This window comes from Choloepus didactylus, chromosome 1 (assembly GCF_015220235.1).
Source record: "Choloepus didactylus isolate mChoDid1 chromosome 1, mChoDid1.pri, whole genome shotgun sequence".
Taxonomy (NCBI): Eukaryota; Metazoa; Chordata; class Mammalia; order Pilosa; family Megalonychidae; genus Choloepus; species Choloepus didactylus.
This window is the reverse complement of record NC_051307.1, coordinates 117765645-117787700: the sequence shown is the minus strand read 5'-3', so window position 1 is coordinate 117787700 and position 22056 is coordinate 117765645. Positions and strand designations below refer to the sequence as shown.

The 22056-nt window shown below is 34.5% G+C and overlaps 1 protein-coding gene across 4 annotated transcripts in view; it reads left to right on the top strand.

Moving 5' to 3' along the window:
* The window catches only part of NAALADL2 (N-acetylated alpha-linked acidic dipeptidase like 2), a 1146579-nt gene that overhangs the window by 631173 nt on the left and 493350 nt on the right, over positions 1–22056 (top strand). For all 4 annotated transcript variants that reach the window (XR_005217472.1, XM_037840432.1, XM_037840429.1 and 1 more), the window contains exon 6: positions 11354–11497. Coding sequence is in view for 3 of the 4 variants with exons in the window: in XM_037840432.1 (XP_037696360.1) it covers positions 11354–11497 (144 nt within the window). In the remaining variant the exon portion in view is untranslated. The remainder of the gene's footprint in view (positions 1–11353; positions 11498–22056) is intronic.

Sequence of the window (22056 nt, the reverse complement as noted above, 5' to 3'; positions counted from 1 at the left end):
TATAGCATCAGTACAGCAAGATATTAGAGTGGCATTTTTCTCATCATAATTCTGCATGTCCTTAATAGTAACAAATAATTTTAATGGTATTGTAAGAAAAATGATAAACCAAGTGGGGAATTTATTGAGTTCTGTCATATTACCTATTCCAAATATAAGAGACTTTTCTGTAAATCATAGTAAGACATTTACCTGAAATTTAGATGTTAGCAGATAAATACAAACCAAGATGAGAAAAATTCCTATGCAATTCAGGTTAAGATAATGAAACACTGTATGGCCTATTAAAACACATGTCGGGGAGTATTAGCTAATTTAGATAATCTCTCATGGGCAAGTTTAGAATCTGAATCTTAGAATTGGAAGTCCTTAGACATTCTGTACACAAGGAGATTAAGGCCCCAAAAAAGGTGAAGAACTTGCCCACAGTCAGGTCCCAGTGAGAGATAGTCAAGACCAGATACTGGTCTCTGAATTCCAGGCCAGTGTACCTCCCTTGTGCAAGTGTTTCCATGTCAAAAACAGGAAATGCATGAGAACCCATGCAGATCTGAGGAACACTTCACATGTGATAGGTGTGGTAGCTCTTTTTCATCCAACAACATCGAAATCAGAGGAGCCAGGTTAGTTATTATCTTTCTCATTATCAGAAAACTCCTAAAAAGGATTGAATTCATATATAAAGCACTGGTATTCTGCCTCTTCATTTATTTAGTCTCATAAAATAATGTATTTTCATTACAATCTGGTGTGTAGAAGTTTATTGTGCATTAATGGTTGCATACTTTCACAGCAAAAACAAACAGAGCAAGCTCATCCACACAGTTTATTTGCTGTCTCTTAAAGAAAATGCAAAACTACACTTTTTCTAAAACTAGAAACTTAGCAAATCATTCAAATGTTCATACCCTTCAAATTTGAGATGGGGAGCTTCTCGGGGGAATGCCTCTGAAGAGGTTTGTGTTGCTTATAATACATATAATGTACAGATGGTCAATTATTCCAGTTATGAATCGAGACGACTCTCCTTGAAGTAAAGAACAAACTAGACATTTTATCTATCTCTTAGTTTGTTTTCCTTATGATACAGTTTATGGTTTATTTCCAAATGTTCATGCTTTTGGAATGCTTCAGGGAATGAACTAGTCTTGGAGTAGATAAATGAATACAAAAGAATAGAAATGTTTAGAGTTACAGAGAACAGGGAATCAGTTTTCATATACCCAGTTATTCCTCCAAAATAAAGTTAAGAAAACATTTCTCAATGTCCAGATATTGTTACTGCCATTATAAATCTAAATATTCACTTAAAATGACAAATTTATAAATATAAATTCAGAGAGAAAATCCATAGTAGTCAGTCTTGTTTCTTGAACAGAAAGGGTTAAGCTACAAATGTCATTATAATTAAATTGCTGTAGATTCTTTTAATGGCTAAAAATCAGCATAGCCCTCGTTTAACTGCAGATTAATCAAAATTGTTTAATACAATAATAAAAACTCTTCTTCAAATGAATGTTTGTCAAGTTGGAACAAATTCTAAGACTGCATAGCCACAATTATACAGACATTCAAATATAATTTGGGTGGAGAAAATGGTAATTTATACTTCATGGTCCTTAGCACGCAATAGTTTCTCTTTACCTATATAAATTTTGAGTTTATATATCTAAACATAAAATAAAAATATTTTTATTCATGGGAAAGTTGCCTCGCTCTTCCTAAGCCTGTGTCATATCTATGATCCATACCTATGAATGAGCCAATTGGAAAGGGAAAGCTCAGATTAACATTAGCAAAGACTCTTCCAGTGTATTCCTACTTTTCATTTTTAAGTAAAATTGTGCTCTGTGTGGTTTGAATTTTCTTTTAATATCAGAATACACAATCATTTAGCTTCTCTGATGAGTACCTTATTTTCATTCCTTTTAGTGTAAAATTAAATATGACTGTTTTTAACAACACTTTAGCTAAGCATTAAAATACTGTGATATTTAGTAGGTGAACATGACGGGATGCTTTTGCTGATGAGATGATCAATGAAATGAGAAGATGTCACTCTGTATCGTAATTTCTATAATACTGTGATTTCAAATTTTGTATCATTAGTCATGAGTTTTAGGCTTATAATTTGAACTTTGATATATTCATTCCTTTCATTCATTCAAAAATATTCACTGATCCCTTCTTTATATCACTGTGCTAAGCAATGAAAATACAGCAGTGAATGGGCCTCTGTTCCCCTTTGCTAATGCCACCATTATGCAAAATACCAGTAATGGATTGGCTTTTATAAAGCAAATTTGTTAGGTTACAAATTTACAGTTCTAAAGCCATAAAAGTATCTAAACTAAGGCATCAGCAAGAGTATGTCTTCACTGATGGAAGGTCAATGGTGTCTGGAACAACTATGCCAGCTGGGAAGGCACGTGGCTGGCATCTGCTGGTCCTTGGCTCCAGGGTTGTATTTCAGCTCCTCTCTCTCAGCTCCTGTGCATCCTTGCTTTTCTCTCCTAGGGCATTTCTCTTTAAGCATCTGGGGGTCCTCTCTTGGCTTCTCTGGTGCAAACACTGGGCTTCATCTTTTAGCTCAGCATTTCCAAGTGTCCCTCTGTTCCACATCTCCAACCATCTCTAAACGTCAGCATCTGTGTCAGCTCTTAGCTCTCCTGGGAGCAAAGGACCAGCAGACACCAGCCATGTGCCTTCCCCGCTGACAGAGGTTTTCCAGACACCATAGGCCTTCCTTCAGTGAAGGTATCCTCTTGTTGATGCCTTAGTTTAGACACTTTTATGGCATTAGAACTGTAAATTTGTAGCTTAATAAAAGTCAATCCATTTCTGGTATTTTGCATAAATGGCAGATGTGGCAAACTAGAACAGCCTCCAAGAAGCTTATGCTCTGGTAGGTGAGGCAGAAATTTCAAAAGAAATTAGAATACACAAAAACACATTGAGTAAGTTTACTAAATGTGTAGGTAAAGACTAGTGTGGGGACCCAGAATAAGAACAAAGAGGAGGCGATACCTAAGAGTTTTGAAAACTGTCATTAGCAGACTTTTACACCTAAAATTTATATTAACTTGGGAGGAAGCAGGGACTGTGAGATAGGATAAAAGAAATAATAATTTCATTTTAATAATGAGAATAAATATCAGTAATAAAATTCCTACATGTTGAAAAATATATACATGATCGGATATATGTGTGTGTGTGTGTGTATATGTTTGTGAGTATACTTTATCTCCAGCCATATTAGGCTTTAAGAGTTTAATAGTTAGCATATAAGCTCAAAAGCCAGAACACTTGGGTTCAAATCCTGGATCTAGTATTATTTAGCTTTGTGAGCTTGGGTAAACTTTTTAACCTTGTGTAAAATGTGATATACACAAGTAGCCAGCTAATTGGGTTGTTGTGGAGATTAAATAAGATTATATGTATGTATATATGTGTGTGTGTGTGTGTGTGTGTGTGTGTGTGTATGATGGTAGAAGAGTAAAAGGCCCAAAGTGTTTTTTTTTTCTTTGTTTATTAAAGGAGTTGTGAGTTTGCAGAACAGTCATGCATAAAATACAGGATTCTCATATACCACCCTATTATTAATACCTATTATTGGTGTGGAACATTTGTTACAATTGATAACACATTTTTATAATTATACTATTAACTGTAGTCCATGGTTTACCTTCAGGTTCACTGATTATGTAGTGCAGTTCTGTTGATTTTTTTAAAAAAGTTATTTTGTTACCATATATACAATTTAACATTCTCCCTTTTAATCCATTCAGATATATATTTCATTGCTGTTAATTTCATTCACAATGCTGTGCTACCATCACCACCGTCCATTACTAAAACATTTCTGTACTAGGTTCCAAAGTGCTTTTTAAGTGTTAAGTATTTTATTTTGATAGTAACCCAAAGATCACAGTGACCTAGCTTAAGAGAAAATGGATGGTGATATTTGTAACCTATGGATTATGATATACTGAGATAATAAAGAATCAGCTGTATTTACAAGGACAACAAAATGACTAGCCAATTTAGTGAACTGGTAATTTTAGGAAAATAACTGTAGATTTAGTGGACTAAAATAAAAATGAGAAAACATTTGTGCCAGTTATTTAATGGTCTGATTTCTGTCAAAGTGCAAATCCTCTGCAGAAAGTAAAATCAAATATTCTGTGATAACTTGAGTGATATCAACTTGTTCATTTGATAGTTGGCTCTTTTTCATAAAAGTGCAAGCTAAAATGTGGTTTTAAAAATTCCTGCTTTACCGGCTCACTGATTGCTCAGTTCTTTGGCAAGCAGGCAGTATTTATACTTTTAGTTTGTCAGTTTTTTACTGTAATAAATTGTAATAGTTGAAAACCAGGAAAAAAAAAAAAAAAGTCAAATCAGTTTGCAATTGTAATATTTATTTAGGGTTGAAATAAAGAGTTATATTTGTAATTTTGATCTTCATATCACCAAATTTACCTTAGAGAAAAGGACCAAAGCAAAAAGAAATGTCCTCACTCCATTTAAAATGTGTTACTTATAGTTTATAAACAGACTTGTTACCCATTTTGAAGGAGACTTGTCCCAGAGAACTTTTAATTTGGGCATCTAGTGATATAGTGAAATGTTCTGTCATCTTTAATTTTTTGTAAAGCAACACACATCATTTTTCTTCATCCTCTTCATCCTCTTTTTTTATATCCTTAATGCTGCAAAAATTACATAAATTGTGCTGTGGGAAAATACATAATGATTTTGTCAGTGCTTATCAAAATCTAACATGCATAAGAATCACCTGCAATCTTGTTAAACTACAGATTATGATTCAGAAGGTCTGGGTGGGGCCTGAGATTGCATTTTTAATGAGCTCCTAGTAATACCTTTGTTACTTGCCCAAGGACACATTGAATAGAAAGAATCTATGTTTACATTGAGTAGAAGGAGTTTGTGTTTACACCCACACCCCCCCACACACACACAGAGTAAATCAGGCATGGAGGGTTGAATTATTCCTCATGTCAAACCTGTACTATCCTCCCCAACAGACACATTATTACCATTGATCCGTGCAAAGCCCCTCTTGTTTGTTTTAGCCAGCAAGTGATCTGTGATCTAATCCCTCAGTGCCTTAATTTTGAGGCCACTTGTGTGTTAGATTTCAAGTCTCTAAAGGATTCTTTTTCCCTATACTGTTTGGGTAATTGGAGCTTTCTGGATACAGTGGTTTTTCTATTGGGTTCAAAAGATTGTATCTTGCCACACACCCAAAATAAGTACTGGCAGCTAACAAAACTTTCATGTTCTCTTCACATACAGAAGAGAGGTGGTGACTGAAGTGAACATTAACAGTTTGAAAATGGATAATGAATGCACAGCCTACTAAATACAAATGACTATAAAATATTTTACTTATTTTTAACCTCATTTCTTGTAAATGTCACCCACTGTGGTTCAGGCACTAGACCTCAGACTAACATGCTCTATTTCTGTAAGTCAGCAGGGTATGTATCTTTCAGTGGCACCTTAGATGCACAGACATAGTAGATGAGACAAGATTATCAAAGTGAAATTATTTACTTTCAAATAGCAGGTGTTCTAGTTTGCTAATGCAGGCGGAATGCAAAACACCAGAAATGGATTGGCTTTTATAAAAGGGGGTTTATTTGGTTACACAGTTACAGTCTTAAGGCCATAAAGTGTCCAAGGTAACACATCAGCAATCAGGTACCTTCACTGGACGATGGCAAATGATGTCCGGAAAACCTCTGTTAGCTGGGAAGACACGTGGCTGGCATCTGCTTCAAAGTTCTGGTTTCAAAATGGCTTTCTCCCAGGATGTTCCTCTCTAGGCTGCAGTTCCTCAAAAATGTCACTCTCAGTTGTACTTGGGGTATTTGTCCTCTCTTAGCTTCTGCGGAGCAAGAGTCTGCTTTCACTGGCCATCGTCAAAATGTCTCTCATCTGCAGCTCCTGTGCATTCTTCAAAGTGTCCCTCTTGGCTGTAGCTCCTCTTCAAAATGTCACTCACAGCTGCTCTGAGTTCATTCTGTTTGTCTGCCCATTTATATGACTCCACTGATCAAGGCCCACCCTGAATGGGTGGGGCTTGCCTCCATGGAAATATCTCATCAGTTATCACCTACAGTTGGGTGGGGCACATTTCCATGCAAACAACCTAATCCAAACATTCCAACTTAATCCCCATTAATATGTCTGCCCCACAAGTTTGCATCAAAGAATATGGCTTTTTCTGAGTGACATAATACATTTAAACCAGCACAATGGGTAAATAACTGAGTCAGACTTAGGATTCTCTATGTCAGATTTCCTTTTATGCTGTATGCATGTGGCATCTTTTCAGGGATTGGCTTATTGACAGGATGGATCCATTTGGATCTTGAGATACAAAGAGGGCATAAAGTGAAGAGAGAATTAGTTATCTACTAAAACAAAAATTGGTGCCAATCAGTCTTTATTGAGCAAAAGTAATGTGCAAGCCATGATATAAATGCTGCAATCTAGAAGTTAGGGTACTAAAATGTAATGTCACTGTCTCTTCCTTATGGCAGCCTTTGCAACAAGACAAGATGCACCTTTATTTTCACCTCACAATGCTAGGAATTCTGATAGTTCACAAACATGTTTTAAAATATAACAATAAAAATGGCACATGCTTGGTTTTATTTATAGACTCTTAATGTAAGGAAATGAAACTCTTCTCATAGCTCTCCTTCAATAAACGGGTTTTTAAAATAACTTTTGTCTATAATTTAATCTCATTGTCCTGTGAAGTCCTGCCTTTAGTAACTTCTCTCAGAAGCAAATTGTTTGTCAAGTTTACATTAAGCTGAAGGTGAAAAATTAATGAGCCACTTCAGATTTTTCAAAACTAATGCAAGTCTACTAGTAATGCAGCACAAAAAAAATTTTTTTTAAATGGGTATGTTCAATTATGGTTTAGGGTTTACTCATATTTAACTTTTAAATGGATTGTTTCATATGCTTGATAGAAGATTCTAGACCAAAAAAGGAATGCAGCTATTGATTTTTGTTAACAGATAAATATATCTTAAAGATGCTTTTACTTACTCATTTAAAAAATCTATACAAGGTAATTTTAAAACAAGGTTAATTAGTGAGTTGATGGAGATGGATGGATTTTGAAAGTCTATATGTCTGCTGGGGGAGGTTGGTAGTTAGCTGGAGAGAAGACATAAACATACAGCAAGCATAGAATTATAATTTTTTTCTTCTGTTATGTTCCTGCTCCATTTTGTAGTCATTCAGAGAATCAATAAGAAAGAGGCATTGAAACTATTTTTCAAAGAATTGTTGGTTCTTTTTTTCCCCCCATTAATTATTGAACTCCTGGCAATGTGCTGGGCATTGTGTGTCATATAGTGAGGCAGATGACTTGGTCCTTGTCTTAAAGGGATTTATAGTCTAGAATGGAAAAGCAAAGAAGTATTTTTATGTATTGATAATGTCAATTACAATTGTCAAGTACTGCAAAAAAAAAAAAAAGATGCAGATATAGTAGATGGAAAATGAAAGGATAGTGAGATTACATAGAGCTGAGAGTGTCAGGGAAAGCTTCATAGGGAAGGTGACACGTGAGTTGGGCTTTGGAGGAAGAGTATGTTTTATACACATGTAATGGGTGAGAAGGGCAATTAACATGGAGGGAATGGCTTAAGCAAATCATGGGGATTTACATCACAGAAAATGTAGGGGTTCCTGAAGTTTTACCATAAGATGGGTGAAAACGAATGATGGGAAATAATGCTGAAGAGATAAGTAGACATCGTATTGTGAAGTGTCTCGAATTGCAGACTAAAGAGTTCAATCTTTCAGTGATAGGGATCCACTGTAAGTATTTGGACTGGGGAGAGGTGAAATCATGTAGCAGTTTAAGAAGGTTTACTTTGTACTGAAAATGTGTCAGCACCCAAGCATCTCATGAAAACTTCAGAGTAAAAAGATTTGGTTAACAAATACTATTTCATTGTCCCACATACATGAAAAGCTTCAAAGGCAATTGTTGAAAGAGAAAATAAAAGCAGGGAGTAACACTAGAGTGAGATGGCTATACCAGGGCTTTCCAGTTGACGTGCCAAGGCACCCCGTCTGTGCCTTGAGAAATTAATTGCTTTGGCACCAGATGCAGCCTGAAGCAGCAAGACTTAGGGCTGGTCACCGTGGCTGACAGCAGCCTCCTGGTCATCTCCAAACCCCTTCAGCTTATTCCTGCGGGGTGTATGACCATTACCATCTTTTATGTGAACCATGCAGGGCCTGGCTTATGGGCATGTGAACTGTGCAGTCACAGAGTACCCCCTCTCCGTATGGTTTCATGCTTGACTTAATGCTCTGCTACCACTGTCTTGAAATTCTTTATACTTTTTGAATGAGACCCCATATTTTTTATTTTGCTCTGGGCCCTGAAAGTTATATGGTACCATGACGTGAAAATGGTTGGGAAGCAATGGACTACATTATAATCAAAAAACACTGTCACATATCCATCTAAAAGGATTTAAGTTAATTATGAGATCGGGACCATGCTTATATAATAAAACTACCCAAAGCTTAAATCTTTATTATTTTTTCTTCAAAGCCGTGACTTCCATGACTGCCACAGGCCTCAGCTAAATATCGTTTTTCAGCTTTGTGGTTTTCCAGATGATAAATTAAGGAAACACTTCTGTGACATATTTTCTCATTTAGAATCTGCCTCCTGGAGCTTGAATCCAGTATGGTTGAGCTCTGCACCCCCTGCAGTCCTATAAAATTAAATTCTGAGTAAACCTTTAGCAATTATTTTCCCTAATAAAAGTTCTGAAAAATATAGCACTGTGTTGAAAATTATTATTGGCTGCCTGATAGAATCATTCTCTTGTGTATTTCCTTTTCTCAGTCAATACAAATATGAGTAAATTTTTTTTAGCTGTTTCCTTAGCAGTTTATTTTATTCTTTCCGCTTTCTTTACTCTGTGCATTTTTCTTTCCCTTTTGCTATCATATTTGTTTTTTCTCCTTATTTGTATTAAGTTATTATCTTTTTCAAAGTTATAGATGAATATAGTTTAAATAGTAAATACTTCTTACAAGGTATAATTTATAAAAATACTCCTTCTCTTACCTGCCCTGTGCCCTCTCTCCAAAAAGCAAATACTTAATCACTCTTAACATTTTGAGTTGCTGTTTTTGCTACTTACCTCCTTGTCTTTAAAGGGTATATTTATGATATTACTTCATCAGTTTTCAATTTTATCCATTATATTGACTTACTACTATGGAAGATTAAGTTTTAACTTTCTTTCCCAACTCCTCATGCTCCCTTCCTCTTACCCTTCCTTTTTATCCTAAGAAAATGATACCAATTTTTCAATTAGATCAACAGTCATTATTTATAGTTTTATGATTATGTAAATATTATTCACATTAGAGTCACGTAATATAAGACAATTACATTTCTTTCTGGCAAAACTTTTTATTTCCTTTAAAGCTAATAGTTGTCACATTTTATAGATTTCTGATTTTTCTGCTTATTTGGGAATACTTCAAATCCTAACTCTGTTATATCAATAGTTTGATACATGTCAAGTATTTCCAGTAATTTCATCTTCCTGGAGACTTCCGTCCCTGAGCCCCTGACCACCTGCTCATATCCTCATTGGTTGTCTAGGTCTGCTGCCCACATGTCATCCTAGAGTTTCCCTTGGCTGTGAGCTCATACCTCAGAATGGCAAAATTAAGTTGATTTGAAGTTCTGTGTATGGGTGGGATTTATTGACTGATGAATTTCAATAGAATGTCTTGGATAAGTTGCTTCATTGGTAGATGTTCTAGTTTGCTAATGCTGCCAGAATACAAAACACCAGAGATGGATTGGCTTTTATAAAAGGGGTTTATTTGGTTACACAGTTACAGTCTTAAGGCCATAAAGTGTCCAAGGCAACACATCACCAGTCAGATACCTTCACTGGAGGATGGCCAATGGTGTCCGGAAAACCTCTGTTAGCTGGGAAGGCATGTGGCTGGCGTCTGCTCCAAAGCTCTGGTTTCAAAATGGCTTTCTCCCAGGACGTTCCTCTCTAGGCTGCAGTTCCTCAAAAATGTCACCCTTAGTTGCACTTGGGATATTTGTCCTCTCTCAGCTTCTCCAGAGCAAGAGTGCTTTCAACGGCCATCTTCAAACTTTCTCTCATCTGCAGCTCCTGTGCTTTCTTCAAAGTGTCCCTCTTGTCTGTAGCTCCTCTTCAAAACATCGCTCACAGCTGCACTGAGTTCCCTCTGCCCGTCAGCTCATTTGTATGGCTCCACTGATCAAGGCCCACCCTAAGTGGGTGGGGCCACACCTAAATGGAAATATCCAATCAGAGTCATCACCCACAGCTGGGTGGGACACATTCCAAAGAAACACTCAAAGAATTACAATCTAATCAACACTGATAATATCTGCCCACATAAGATTGCATCAAAGATAATGGGGTTTGGGGGACATAATACATTCAAACTGGCACAGTAGATCTCCCAATTTTCAGTAATTTGATACTCTCCATGGACCTGGTCATGTTTACCAGAGGTGATCTTCTATTTTCCTACCTGGAAGGAACGATTCTGGGAGACAACCACAGAAAAACATTGGAGAATCTCAATATTCTTTATCCCCACCTCTTTTTAGTAACTCACCCTTCACTGTATCTTATATCTCCTTCTCACAGTCTCACAGATTTCTGCTGGAGTGAATAAGGAGCACATCAACTGGCTGAATGAGGGTATAAGGAGGATGGATCCCTTCACAAACAGAATTTTATCAAATCCTCTATTTCTAGCCCCTCCTTTACTCCTTCTTTTATAGGTAACTTAGGTGGCCAATTCCTAACCCTTTCTGGGTTCTGTGGTACAAACTGTATTGCTTCTCAGCTTCTTCCACTGGTTTCAGTTCCCTCAGGTCTCCTACATCAGCAAACACTTATTCATCTGCTTTCTAACATCTAGAATCTTACTAGTATTGCCTCTTCTCTTCTCTTTTAGCCTCTGTGGGTTTGTACTTTTTTATTCTATTGTCATTTTAGTGGAATTTTATGGGAGAAAGGAGGCAAATCCATGTGCACAATCTGCCATCTTTAACTGGGATTCATAAATGTATTTGAACTGAATTTTTATTATGAAATACCTCAAATTATTTTTAATAAGTAGACAGAGTGTAACTAAAAAATAAAGAAGTAAATGACTATAAACTTATCATTCATATTTCAAACACTTATTATGAAGAACTTCCCTTAAAGTGTGTATGTGTGCTTTCATTTACTAAGGATTCTGTTCTTTTCTCTTTTGAATACAGAAGGAAGCATTAGACAAAAGCGATCAAACCTCACCTCTCTCCTTGTGCAGCCCATCTCTGCATCTCTCGTTGCAAAACTGATCTCTTCTCAGGAGGATAGAACCAAAAATGGTGTCTGCCAGCCTCTCAAAATTAAAAATAATGGTAAAATGTTTAATGTCTTTCTGTGTGTTTTATAGTTTTTGTAAGAACAGTGATCATTCTTAATCTCTTAAATTAACAGGGTTAAGATTATTCTTACTTTTTAAATCACTTTTGTTTAGGTGAGCATTTAATTCTCTTCTTGGGCCCTTTAAGGGACATTTTGGAAGTTAATTTTGATAAAGAATAAACTTTGACCTAACAGAAATATTAACAAAAGAAAAGCGTGTTCTGTACTGCTGCAAAGATAAATAGCTTAACAAATAAAACATTTGGAACGTTCATCAAAATCTGGTTAACATAGTTTCCCTGTTTCAGCTTGAATCTTGCCTGCCAAGATTCAACAGATCGCAGTCAGCTATCTGGGGTATGAAGTCTTTTAGTATAAAGCATTAAAGACTAATTCCTGCAGTTGACTGAAAAAATCCCTCTGTCTACGCTTCATTGCCCAAGAGATGTTTTTTGTACTAAAATGTGGTTTGTCAGGCCTTGTTGGACCACATGGGATAAAACTGAAGTAGTTAAGCTACATGTGGTGGGATGAAAGCCCTGGACTGCATCCTCTTTCTGCCTCCAGCCTCAGCATTATTGTTCTTAAAAAGAGACTCTCTTTACATATTGTTAAATTTGTATCTAGTCACTATGAAGTACAATTGAAGAGCTCTGTCTTGCATGCAGACCTACCCATGTTTTATCTAAACTGTTTTACACTTAACAACAAAAGAATTTAAAAAAAAAACATTTTGAAAAGTCAAACAAAAAAAAAAAAAAATCTGAATACATTCAGGATTGCCTTCTAAGAAACATATGCTTTTCAAAGTCCTATAGCTCAAGAACCTCCCAAACAGTTTACTGATTGAGCAAAGTGAGAAATACAGGAAACACGAGCAAGTCTCAAAGCAGGAATGAAGTGCTCAGAGATGTTTATGCTTTGCTTTTGTTTTGTTTTGTTTTTTTTTGTTGTTGTTGTTGTCTAACTCTGAGCTTCACAAAATGACCATAGGCTCTATTTGTTAAAATATGTAAACATCACTGTAATACTGATTTCATTGTAAGGAAAGCTGTGGACTCATAAAAGCAGAGATATAAACCCCAATTTAATTCATTTATTAGTTCAATAAATATTCACAGCCCCTGCTGTGTTCAACCACTGTTCACCTCACAGTAAACTGACAGTCCATGAACTGGCCCATCCCCTCCCTGTAGGAAACCTTTATTTCTGCATCTATAAACAGATATCTAATTTCTATCATCTCAATTGTTGAGAGAAGCAAATTATGATGTATGTCTGAGTAATTTTGTATACTCTAAAATGTTATATGAATTCTTTTTTGATCAAATAACAATATTACTTTCCTCCCCAATATATTAAATGTCTGCAGAATAATGGCATAGCAAAGGAAAATGAAACTTTTAAGCTATATCTTCATGATAAATTACCAAAATGTATTAGGTTGAAAAGAAACATTGTGACATACATTAAAATCTGTTTACAACTCCAATGTTAAAGAAATGTGATAGGTCTGCTTTCTAACAAATTATGCCATATCATCTTATGGATTTAGTATTTTTTACAAAATTTCAGACAGTTGTATCTAAATTATTGAGAAAACCTTTCATATTATAATGGGCCCTTCTTTCTTTTTTTTAATGCAGAATGTATTTAGATTTCACAAAAAGTGAGCAATCTGAGTGTACTGTTACATTTAAATTAGTCTTAAATGTATAATAACAACACTTTACCCCAATGTTTTGGACTATAATGTTCATGATTCATCCAAGATAATTAATTTATAAGCTTTCCCCTAAACACTTATAAAATGCATTAGTTTCTCACCATGATATCTATCAGGAAGGGACATGGAAAGAATATAGAATGAGTTGCTGTATTTTCAAGCAATAAGAGCAAGACTTGTAGTATACAGATTAAAAAATAATTTAAAGCCCATTATAACTACATCTTAATGCTGAATTTTCTAAGTATAATCCTGAGTTTTAGTTTAGGAAAATCTTCATTCAGACGTTTGGACAGTAGTGTCTTCAAAAAGATGTGTGCAGATCAACTAATTGCTTATCTTACCAGACATCAATATAATAGAGTTGACTTAATACATGTGTCTTTTTAGCATGTTTGCCCCTTCCCCTTTTTGAACTTTTGCAGTTACCCAGCAGTATAGTATGAATGGGTTTTATCACATCCCAAGCTTTAGATATAGAGCCTGATCACCTTAAGTCAATTGGCATTTCACATCCACCTTATTATGTGGCTGGTTCAAGGATGACCCAAATCTAGCTAAGCAGGGCCAGGACTTTAAGCAATGACTTGTTTTAGCATGAAAGTTGAATAAGAAAGCATGTAGTCCTAGATCTGTTGGCAGTCATCTTGGGAATTTAAAAGTATAATCTCCCTGAGAATGGAACCAATACAAAGAAGAAGTAGATGAGAAATGGACAGAAAGGGTGAGAGAAAAAAGAGAGAGAATTGTTTGTGTTTACATCATTCGAGATCTAATAAAGCCTTGTCTGAAGTCAAATCTACTGAAATGTTCAATATGTGATTCATTACATTCCCTTTTTGGTTTTAGTTAATTTATGTTGGGTTTTCACTTATTTGTAACCAAAAACTACTTTCCTAAGCAAATTAAACAAAGGAAGTAAATTTCTGAACTCCATGAAGTAATGCTTAACAAAGTAAAGTTGAGAGTATGGCATTTGAATGGAAAGCCCTGAAAGAACTAATAAAATTGAAGGAGAAATGTAGAAAAAAGCAGGAAAATGGTTCTTGGCTAAATTTGTAGAGATTATTTGCACCGATTAGATAACTGGACACTGATTTTATTTCATTTTCCTTGGCCTGTGTAGAGATGGTATCACCCATTGTAGGTCTTCCTACTTCATGCTTGGGGTTCAGTTTAAACATGGAAATTTTAATTTTCAGAAATCATTCTGAGTTGTGGTTGAAAATCATGAATATATTGAAAAAAGGAGAGAAGGGACTGTAAAATACATTAATGTAATTCTGGGCAGAAAATATAAATAAATCAAGTTAAGAAGAAACATTTTAATTTGTTTGATGAATCACTTATTTCGAAAAAATAATTAACTGTTTCTATGTTTCATTAAACATTGCTAGAGATGACAAGTTTTTATACAAGTAAATTTGGAGCATCTCTTTTCAAAATGGATATATATTTTTGTTATGTCTAAATTCATGATTTGATACATTATTAGATAAAAATTAAAGTTTCGTTAGAATATAATGTCACCTGATAATGTTTATTATTTTTACATATTTCAGCTATATTTTGAGGATCTTTCTAATTGGTTTAACCACTATTTTAAAGTACACATATCATTTCTTGAGTAGAGATTTTAAAACATATATTGAACATATTTTATTCTCAAGTTGGGGTTCTACTAAAATTTATTGGCAAATAGTACATTTTAGCTTTTCAATAACTATCCATTAATAAGAAATGTTGAATGTAGCATTATTTTATTACATGCAGAAACTAATTACTCTATTCAGAGTGGCCCCAAATTTCTATATGTGAAAAGATTCAGGAATGAATGAATTATGCTATTCTGGTTAAAAAATGCCTTGCTATATATATCAGTGGACAGTGGAATGGAATGGATCTAATATGCTATGTTCTCCTTTAAGTCCCAACCTGAGAATGGAGCCAATACAAGGACAGGGTAGGTGAGAAAAAGAGGGGGTGGAAGGTGGGTGAGAATCTTGTCCACATTATTAAGTCTTTATGAGCATAGTAAAATGAGAGAATTCCTCAGAAGGCCTAAAAAATAAATAAAAAAGTAATAGAACTTAAAACTGGTTTTAGGACAAGTTGGGCTTTAATAACTTCCAAGCATAAACATGGGAGAAAGTATTCAGAAGAAGTATATGAGGAAAAAGTAAATGTGTGCAGAGACAGTGTCTATACAGTATATGTATGCATTCAGTGGCCACTCTTGATGCAAAAAATATCAGTGTGCTAGACCCCTTTAAGAAAGACTGATCTGTGTCACTAAACCGTGCAGTGCAGACACCCCAATTTTATGGCCCTTCAAGCAGAGAGTTGCACAAAGAACCTAGGAGTCTGAGCTGAGCGCTGATAGAGTAATCCATAGAACTAAAGGCTCAGAATGCATGAGCTGCCAGTTTGAAGTCTTCAGACAAAAGTAAAAAAAGCTTCAGACATCACTTTGAAGGACTATTCATCAAGGGTCTTAAACAGAGTGAGCATAGGTGGGAAACCTATTGTCCAAAGTCCACAGTAAGTACAGTCACTTCTTGGTTTCCTGGGGAGTGCAGACTGGGTTTACTGAGGGCTTTCCAACTTTCTGTCCCTTTCTGTTTTCATTTTAGGGAGGAAAGGATTCAGATTCAGTCTACAGTTTTGTTTTGTTTTTTTTTTTTTCTGCTGTTTATTTGCTAAAAGACCTAAAGGCAACCTGAGGTGTACACTCTTAAGCAAAATTACTTTAACAAGTGTTTTTCGCTTTTCCGATGTTTCTCCACAATTTTTCCAGCTTCTTATGTTTTTGTGAAATTAATTTTCAAGTTCTGTTCACTTTTTAGAAATTTCAGAACCTCTAAACTTTGGGGTTAATAGATATAATAAAATTCACTCGAGCATACCCTATCTTTATGTTTTCATGATCCATTTTTCATAATGGGTTGTCATTGTCAGTTAATAACTTAGAAACTGCCAAAGGTTCCTCACTGCCTTTCTGGCTCTGTATCCTGCCATTCCCTTCATGTATCCACTGTTTCTCCCTATTGCTCTGTTTGGCACTATTCAAATATACCTTGCATGTTTATGTCTCTCAGTTGTAAAGCCCCAGTATTCTTTAAACTCTTAAGGCTCAGTGCAAATACCATCTCCTCATAAAAGCCATTTAGGGTTCCACTCAGCTTGGAAGTAGCCTCTCTTCACTCTCTCCGCCATGCTCTTGGCACTCAAATGCTTCTTGGCATTGTCATCTGATTTTCTTCTGAAGCAGATGATAAGCAACTTGGGTTTTCTATAGAATTTGTTGTTTCTTCTTTCTTTCTGTATAATTTCAATTCTTTGATGTTTTCTTTATGGCCCAGATATGGCCAGTGTTCCTTAAGTATTTGAGAAGAATGTGTACTGGGTAGTTGTGGGGTGTGGTGTTTCTTATATATGTGTCCATTTAGACCAAGTGTTATTAGGTGGTTCAAATACTCTATATTCTTATTATGAGTGTTAAAAATTGCCCACTGTGAGTATAGATTTTTCAATTTTACCTTACATTTATATCAGTTTTTTTTTATACATAAAAAATATACATAAAATCATTATGTATTTTAAGGTCAACTTCGTAGGTGCTTATAAATCTAAATTCATCAAATCTTCCTGGTTAGTTGAACCACTAATGGATTGTCTAAATTAGTAATACAATGACATCAGATGTGTCATAAGAACATCTTATGATATTCATAATTAAAGTTGAAATTGTGATTATGGTGCTTTAGTAAGGGACACAGACTCTATGCATATTTTTTCAGATATGGATATGGAATAATATAAAACAATATGTATTGAAATTGAATCATGTGGGGATGTAAATGAATAGACTGAAGGCTGCTTTTTACTCTATATCATTATTTGGACCTGTCCTTTTCCCACTGATACATAAAGAAGTCCATCTATTAGTTGGAAGGGTCCAATATAAACATATCACCATCAGAGCAAGAGGCTGTTTTCATTTTCTCACAACTCTGTGCCTCTTTTAAATAGGATTCTTAGACTTCCTGATGTAGAAGGCGGCAGAATAAAAGAATTGGAAATCCCTCCATACAAAAGTCTAAAAACTCTGAATAAAATATAACAAACAATATTTTTAAAAGCATGTATCAAAAAATGAAACCAAATATGCAGAAACAAAAATGGAGACAGAACTAAAAATCAGAGAAATAGGCAGTTGCCTGGTATTGGAAGGTTAGGGATCCTGGTGAACTAAAGTTCTGGAAGTAATGCGCATTCCTGGAAAGGAGACATGGTTATGTGCCCATGGGAGGCAGGAAGTTGAACTTAGATCACCATATAAAACCAGGACCTTGGGGTAGAAGTGGGAAGATTAAAAAGAAATCCACACAATGGTAAAAGAAAGTTTTCTTCTGCCTGAGCCATGGATAGAAAAAGAAAAATCTGCCTTTAGAAATCAAAAGCCTTGGCTCAGAACTTTTGCTACCTTTGTGATATAAGGTCTCCAAGCCGAGAAATTAGCATAAAAATTGTCCCCAAGCCAGAAATGCCCCATGGGATGCCTGGCAAAAGTAAATGTAATGCTGGGAAGCTAAGTATCAAATAAATACTAATGAAATGAAATGGAGTAACCATGTTAACTTCAGGGGAAAAAAGACTTTAGGACAAAACATATTGGGGGGATAAAGAAAACATAAACAATAACTCATCAGAAAGATATAACAATTCCAAGCTTGTATACACCTACTAAACTTGTGTAAAGTATATGAAGAAAAATTTTATAGTATTACCAGGATAAATTTCTAAATTTCCCATTGTTGAGAAAAACTTTATCATGCCTTAGTCATTAACAGTAATTAACAGGCAAATCATATAGAAAAATTTTCATTCTTGATCTATTGACATATCTATATGGAATGCTGCACCCTTCAAATAGGGAATGCACATTTTTTTATATGGAGCTTGCAGCTAATAGCAAAGTATCAGTGGCATGCAGGCTCTGTTTTCTGTACATAATTAAATTGTTAGGTATCAATAGAATATAGTAACACACACCTTATATTTAGATACTTAAAATATACTTTTAAATAATCCATATATGATAGGAATTATAATAAAAATAGATTTTTAAAAAGAATTTGTATAACAATAAAAGCACATATCAAAATTAATGTACTGCAGCTAAATAGAAAATCTGAAGTCTTAATAGCATGTTTAAAACAAATATAAATACAGAGATTAAAAAGTAATGAGCTAAGCTTTTAATTCAGAGAGTTAGGTAAAGAATAACAGAGTACACTCAGGTAAAGTTTAATAATAGAAATAATAAACATAGATAATATAGAAGTGAAAAATAAAAAAAAAAAATGTGGATCCACAAAAGCCAAAACTGGTTCTTTAAAAATATTAACAAAATAGCCAATTTCTTAATAAAACTGATGAAAAAAAGAGACATAAATGCATTAATGTTAGAAATGGAAAAGAGGACAAAATTACAGACATGACATTGATTTTGTTTTTAATGTAAGAATATTATGAACTGGTAAATACAGATACATTTAAGAGAAATAAATAATCTTATATTAAAAATCGGAATTGACTTAAACCCATAGAAAAGAGTTATTTGGGAGTGAGTATATACCCCTCTTACCCCCCCAAAAAAGCGTACCAGACTCAGATGGTTTTATATATCAATTCTGACTTTGTAAAACAGATCATCTCCATGTTACATAAATTCGTATAGAGTCTAGATAAGGAAGAAAAGATGCCTAAAACGTTAGTGATGTTTTATAATCCAGGTATCAAAACCAGACAAGAACAAATGAGAAGTAAAATTTTTGACCAATCACTTATAAATATACATGCAAATATCTAAAATATATTACTAACCAAACATAGAAAATATTTCAGGACCAAGTAGGGCTTTTTACATGAATGCACGCATTTGTTTTAATGTTGTGAAGTGAAGATGCTTATGATTATTTCCACAGATGATTCAACATCTTTTATGATAAAATCTTTTGCAAGGTAAGAACAGAAGTAATTTTCCTTAATCTGATTAAGGAATTTCCCAGAAATCTATAGCAAATATCTTTTAAAAAAGATGAGACCTTGAAACATTTCTTTTAACATCAAAAATACAAGACAAGGACCCCCTATCACTGTCTCCATTTCACACTGCACTGGCAGTCCTGGATGAAATAACATGTCAAATACAGTTAGATTGAGCCCTCTACCACAGGATTTGCCCTTGAGAAGACTGTTGCTGCAAAGGAGAGGCTAGGCCTCCCTATAATTGTGCCTAAGAGCCTCCTCCTGAATGCCTCTTTGTTGCTCAGATGTGGCCCTCTCTCTCTACCTAAGCCAACTTGAAAGGTGAAATCACTGCCCTCCCCCCTACGTGGGATCAGACACCCAGGGGAGTGAATCTCCCTGGCAATGTAGAATATGACTCCCCGGGAAGAATGTATACCTGGCATCGTCGGATGGAGAACATCTTCCTGACCAAAAGGGGGATGTGAAAGGAAATGAAAGAAACTTCAGTGGCAGAGAGATTCCAAAAGGAGCCAAGAGGTCACTCTGGTGGGCACTCTTAGCACAATATAGACAACCCTTTTTAGGTTCTAATGAATTGGGGTAGCTGGTGGTAGATACCTGAAACTGTCAAACTACAACCCAGAACCCATGAATCTTGAAGACAATTGTATAAAAATGTAGCTTATGAGGGGTGACAATGGGTTTGGGAAAGCCATAAGGACCACACTCTCCTTTGTCTAGTTTATGGATGGATGAGTAGAAAAATAGGGGAAGGAAACAAACAAACAAACAGACAAAGGCACCCAGTGTTCTTTTTTACTTTAATTGCTCTTTTTCACTCTAATTATTATTCTTGTTATTTTTGTGTGTGTGTTAATGAAGGTGTCAGGGATTGATTTTGATGATGAATGTACAAGTATGCAATGGTACTGTAAACAATCGAATGTACGATTTGTTTTGTATGACTGTGTGGTATGTGAATATATCTCAATAAAATGAATATTAAAAAAATACAGTTAGAAAAAGCTATGAAAATTAAAAGGAAAAACAAAATTTCTATCTCTCTGTCTGTCCTTGGTAAATAATTGTCTCCATTGAAACCTACAAAAAAGACAAAAGAAAAAAAAAATCTACATATCAAGTATTAGAATCTATAGGAGATTAACGAGAAGGCTCATAAGACTAAGCTATGAAAATTAAATAGCATGCTTATACAAAAGTTATCAGATATAAATGTTATTTTTGTTAAAATAGAGTGGAAATATAAAAAAATAGTAATAATTGTGAAAAACCTTTGGAGAAAAATATAAAATGTTATTAAAAGAAAAATGCCATGCAATAAACTGAGAAGCATACTATATTCATCATGTGTGGAAAGACTCAATATAGTTTCCTCAAGTGGGCTTTTAATTTAATGCAATCCTAATGAAATTCTAAAATGTCTTTTCATGATACATGACAAGCTAATAAAAAAGTTCATATGGAAATGTTGATGCATCAATACCCAATAAAAATTATATAATAATTATAGTAGTAGTTATATTAGAAGTAGGAGGAATAGTCATCAGCATCATCATCATCACAATAATAATAATGGAGGAGCCACCGTTTCAGACATTATAAAGCTATATTAATTAAAATTGTGTGGCACTGGTTAAAAGGAAATGCAACAGGAAGGCTAAAAACAAATCCATGCACAAATTAGAACTTATTATATTACAGAAGCTTCATAGTACCTAGTGGAGGGTGAATATGAACCATTCATAAATTAAGAGAACAATTGACTATTCATATGATAGAGGCAAAATTTTATCACTACTTTGCAACATATTCTGGCTAGATTAAAGACATAAAAAAAGAACTTTAAAACTCTTGAAGCACATCTTCATGACATCAGAATAGAGTTATTTCCTAAGCAAAGTGAAACAAAACAATGAAAAAATACCCCACAAATATTGAAGAAAAATATTGGTAAATTTGACTATATTAATATTTTAAAAAACATAATAAAATGTTGAAAGGTCAACTACAGACAGAAAAGAATTTGATATGTGTATATATACATACACATTTAATGAATAATATTCATTCTACATAAAGAACTCCTACAAAACAAAACCAAAATTGATAAGAGAAAAATGGGCAAAGAGTATGAACAGGAAACTTGAATGACCAATATACATATGAACAATTGCTGAATTTCATAGTAATCTGGCAAATGCAAATTAAAAATATAATGAGATTCTTATAAGGTTGTCAAAATTTTAAAAATCTGAAGATCAATTGTTCAATAAACTAATAAAGTTGAATATCTGCATATCTTCTGAACGAGAAATTCTACTTCCAGTTATTTGGAGAAAATATGATACATGTGCACAAGAAATGAAAAAATGTACTTTGTAACACTGTAAGAGTGAAAAAGTGGAAGCAATCTGACTAATCTTCAGTAATAGAACTGGAAAATAAATGGGTTCATCCTACAACCAAATGCTAAGTAGCAGTTAAACTGAATGATCCAGAACTCAATTGATTTTTATGGAAATTATGGAAAATACAATGCTAAGTGAAAAAATGTGATACAATTTATGTAAAATTCTAAAGCATGCAAAATAATAGAGTATGTTCTATGTCTATGTCTGTGCCTATGCCTATGGCTAAGTGTATGTCTAACCATAGCTATATCTTTCAATATCTATATAACAAAAAACCTGCATGGATATGATATACAGTAACCTCAGGGTAAGAATGGAATCTGTCCCATTCTGTTTATTTTCTGTATGTATGTATCTA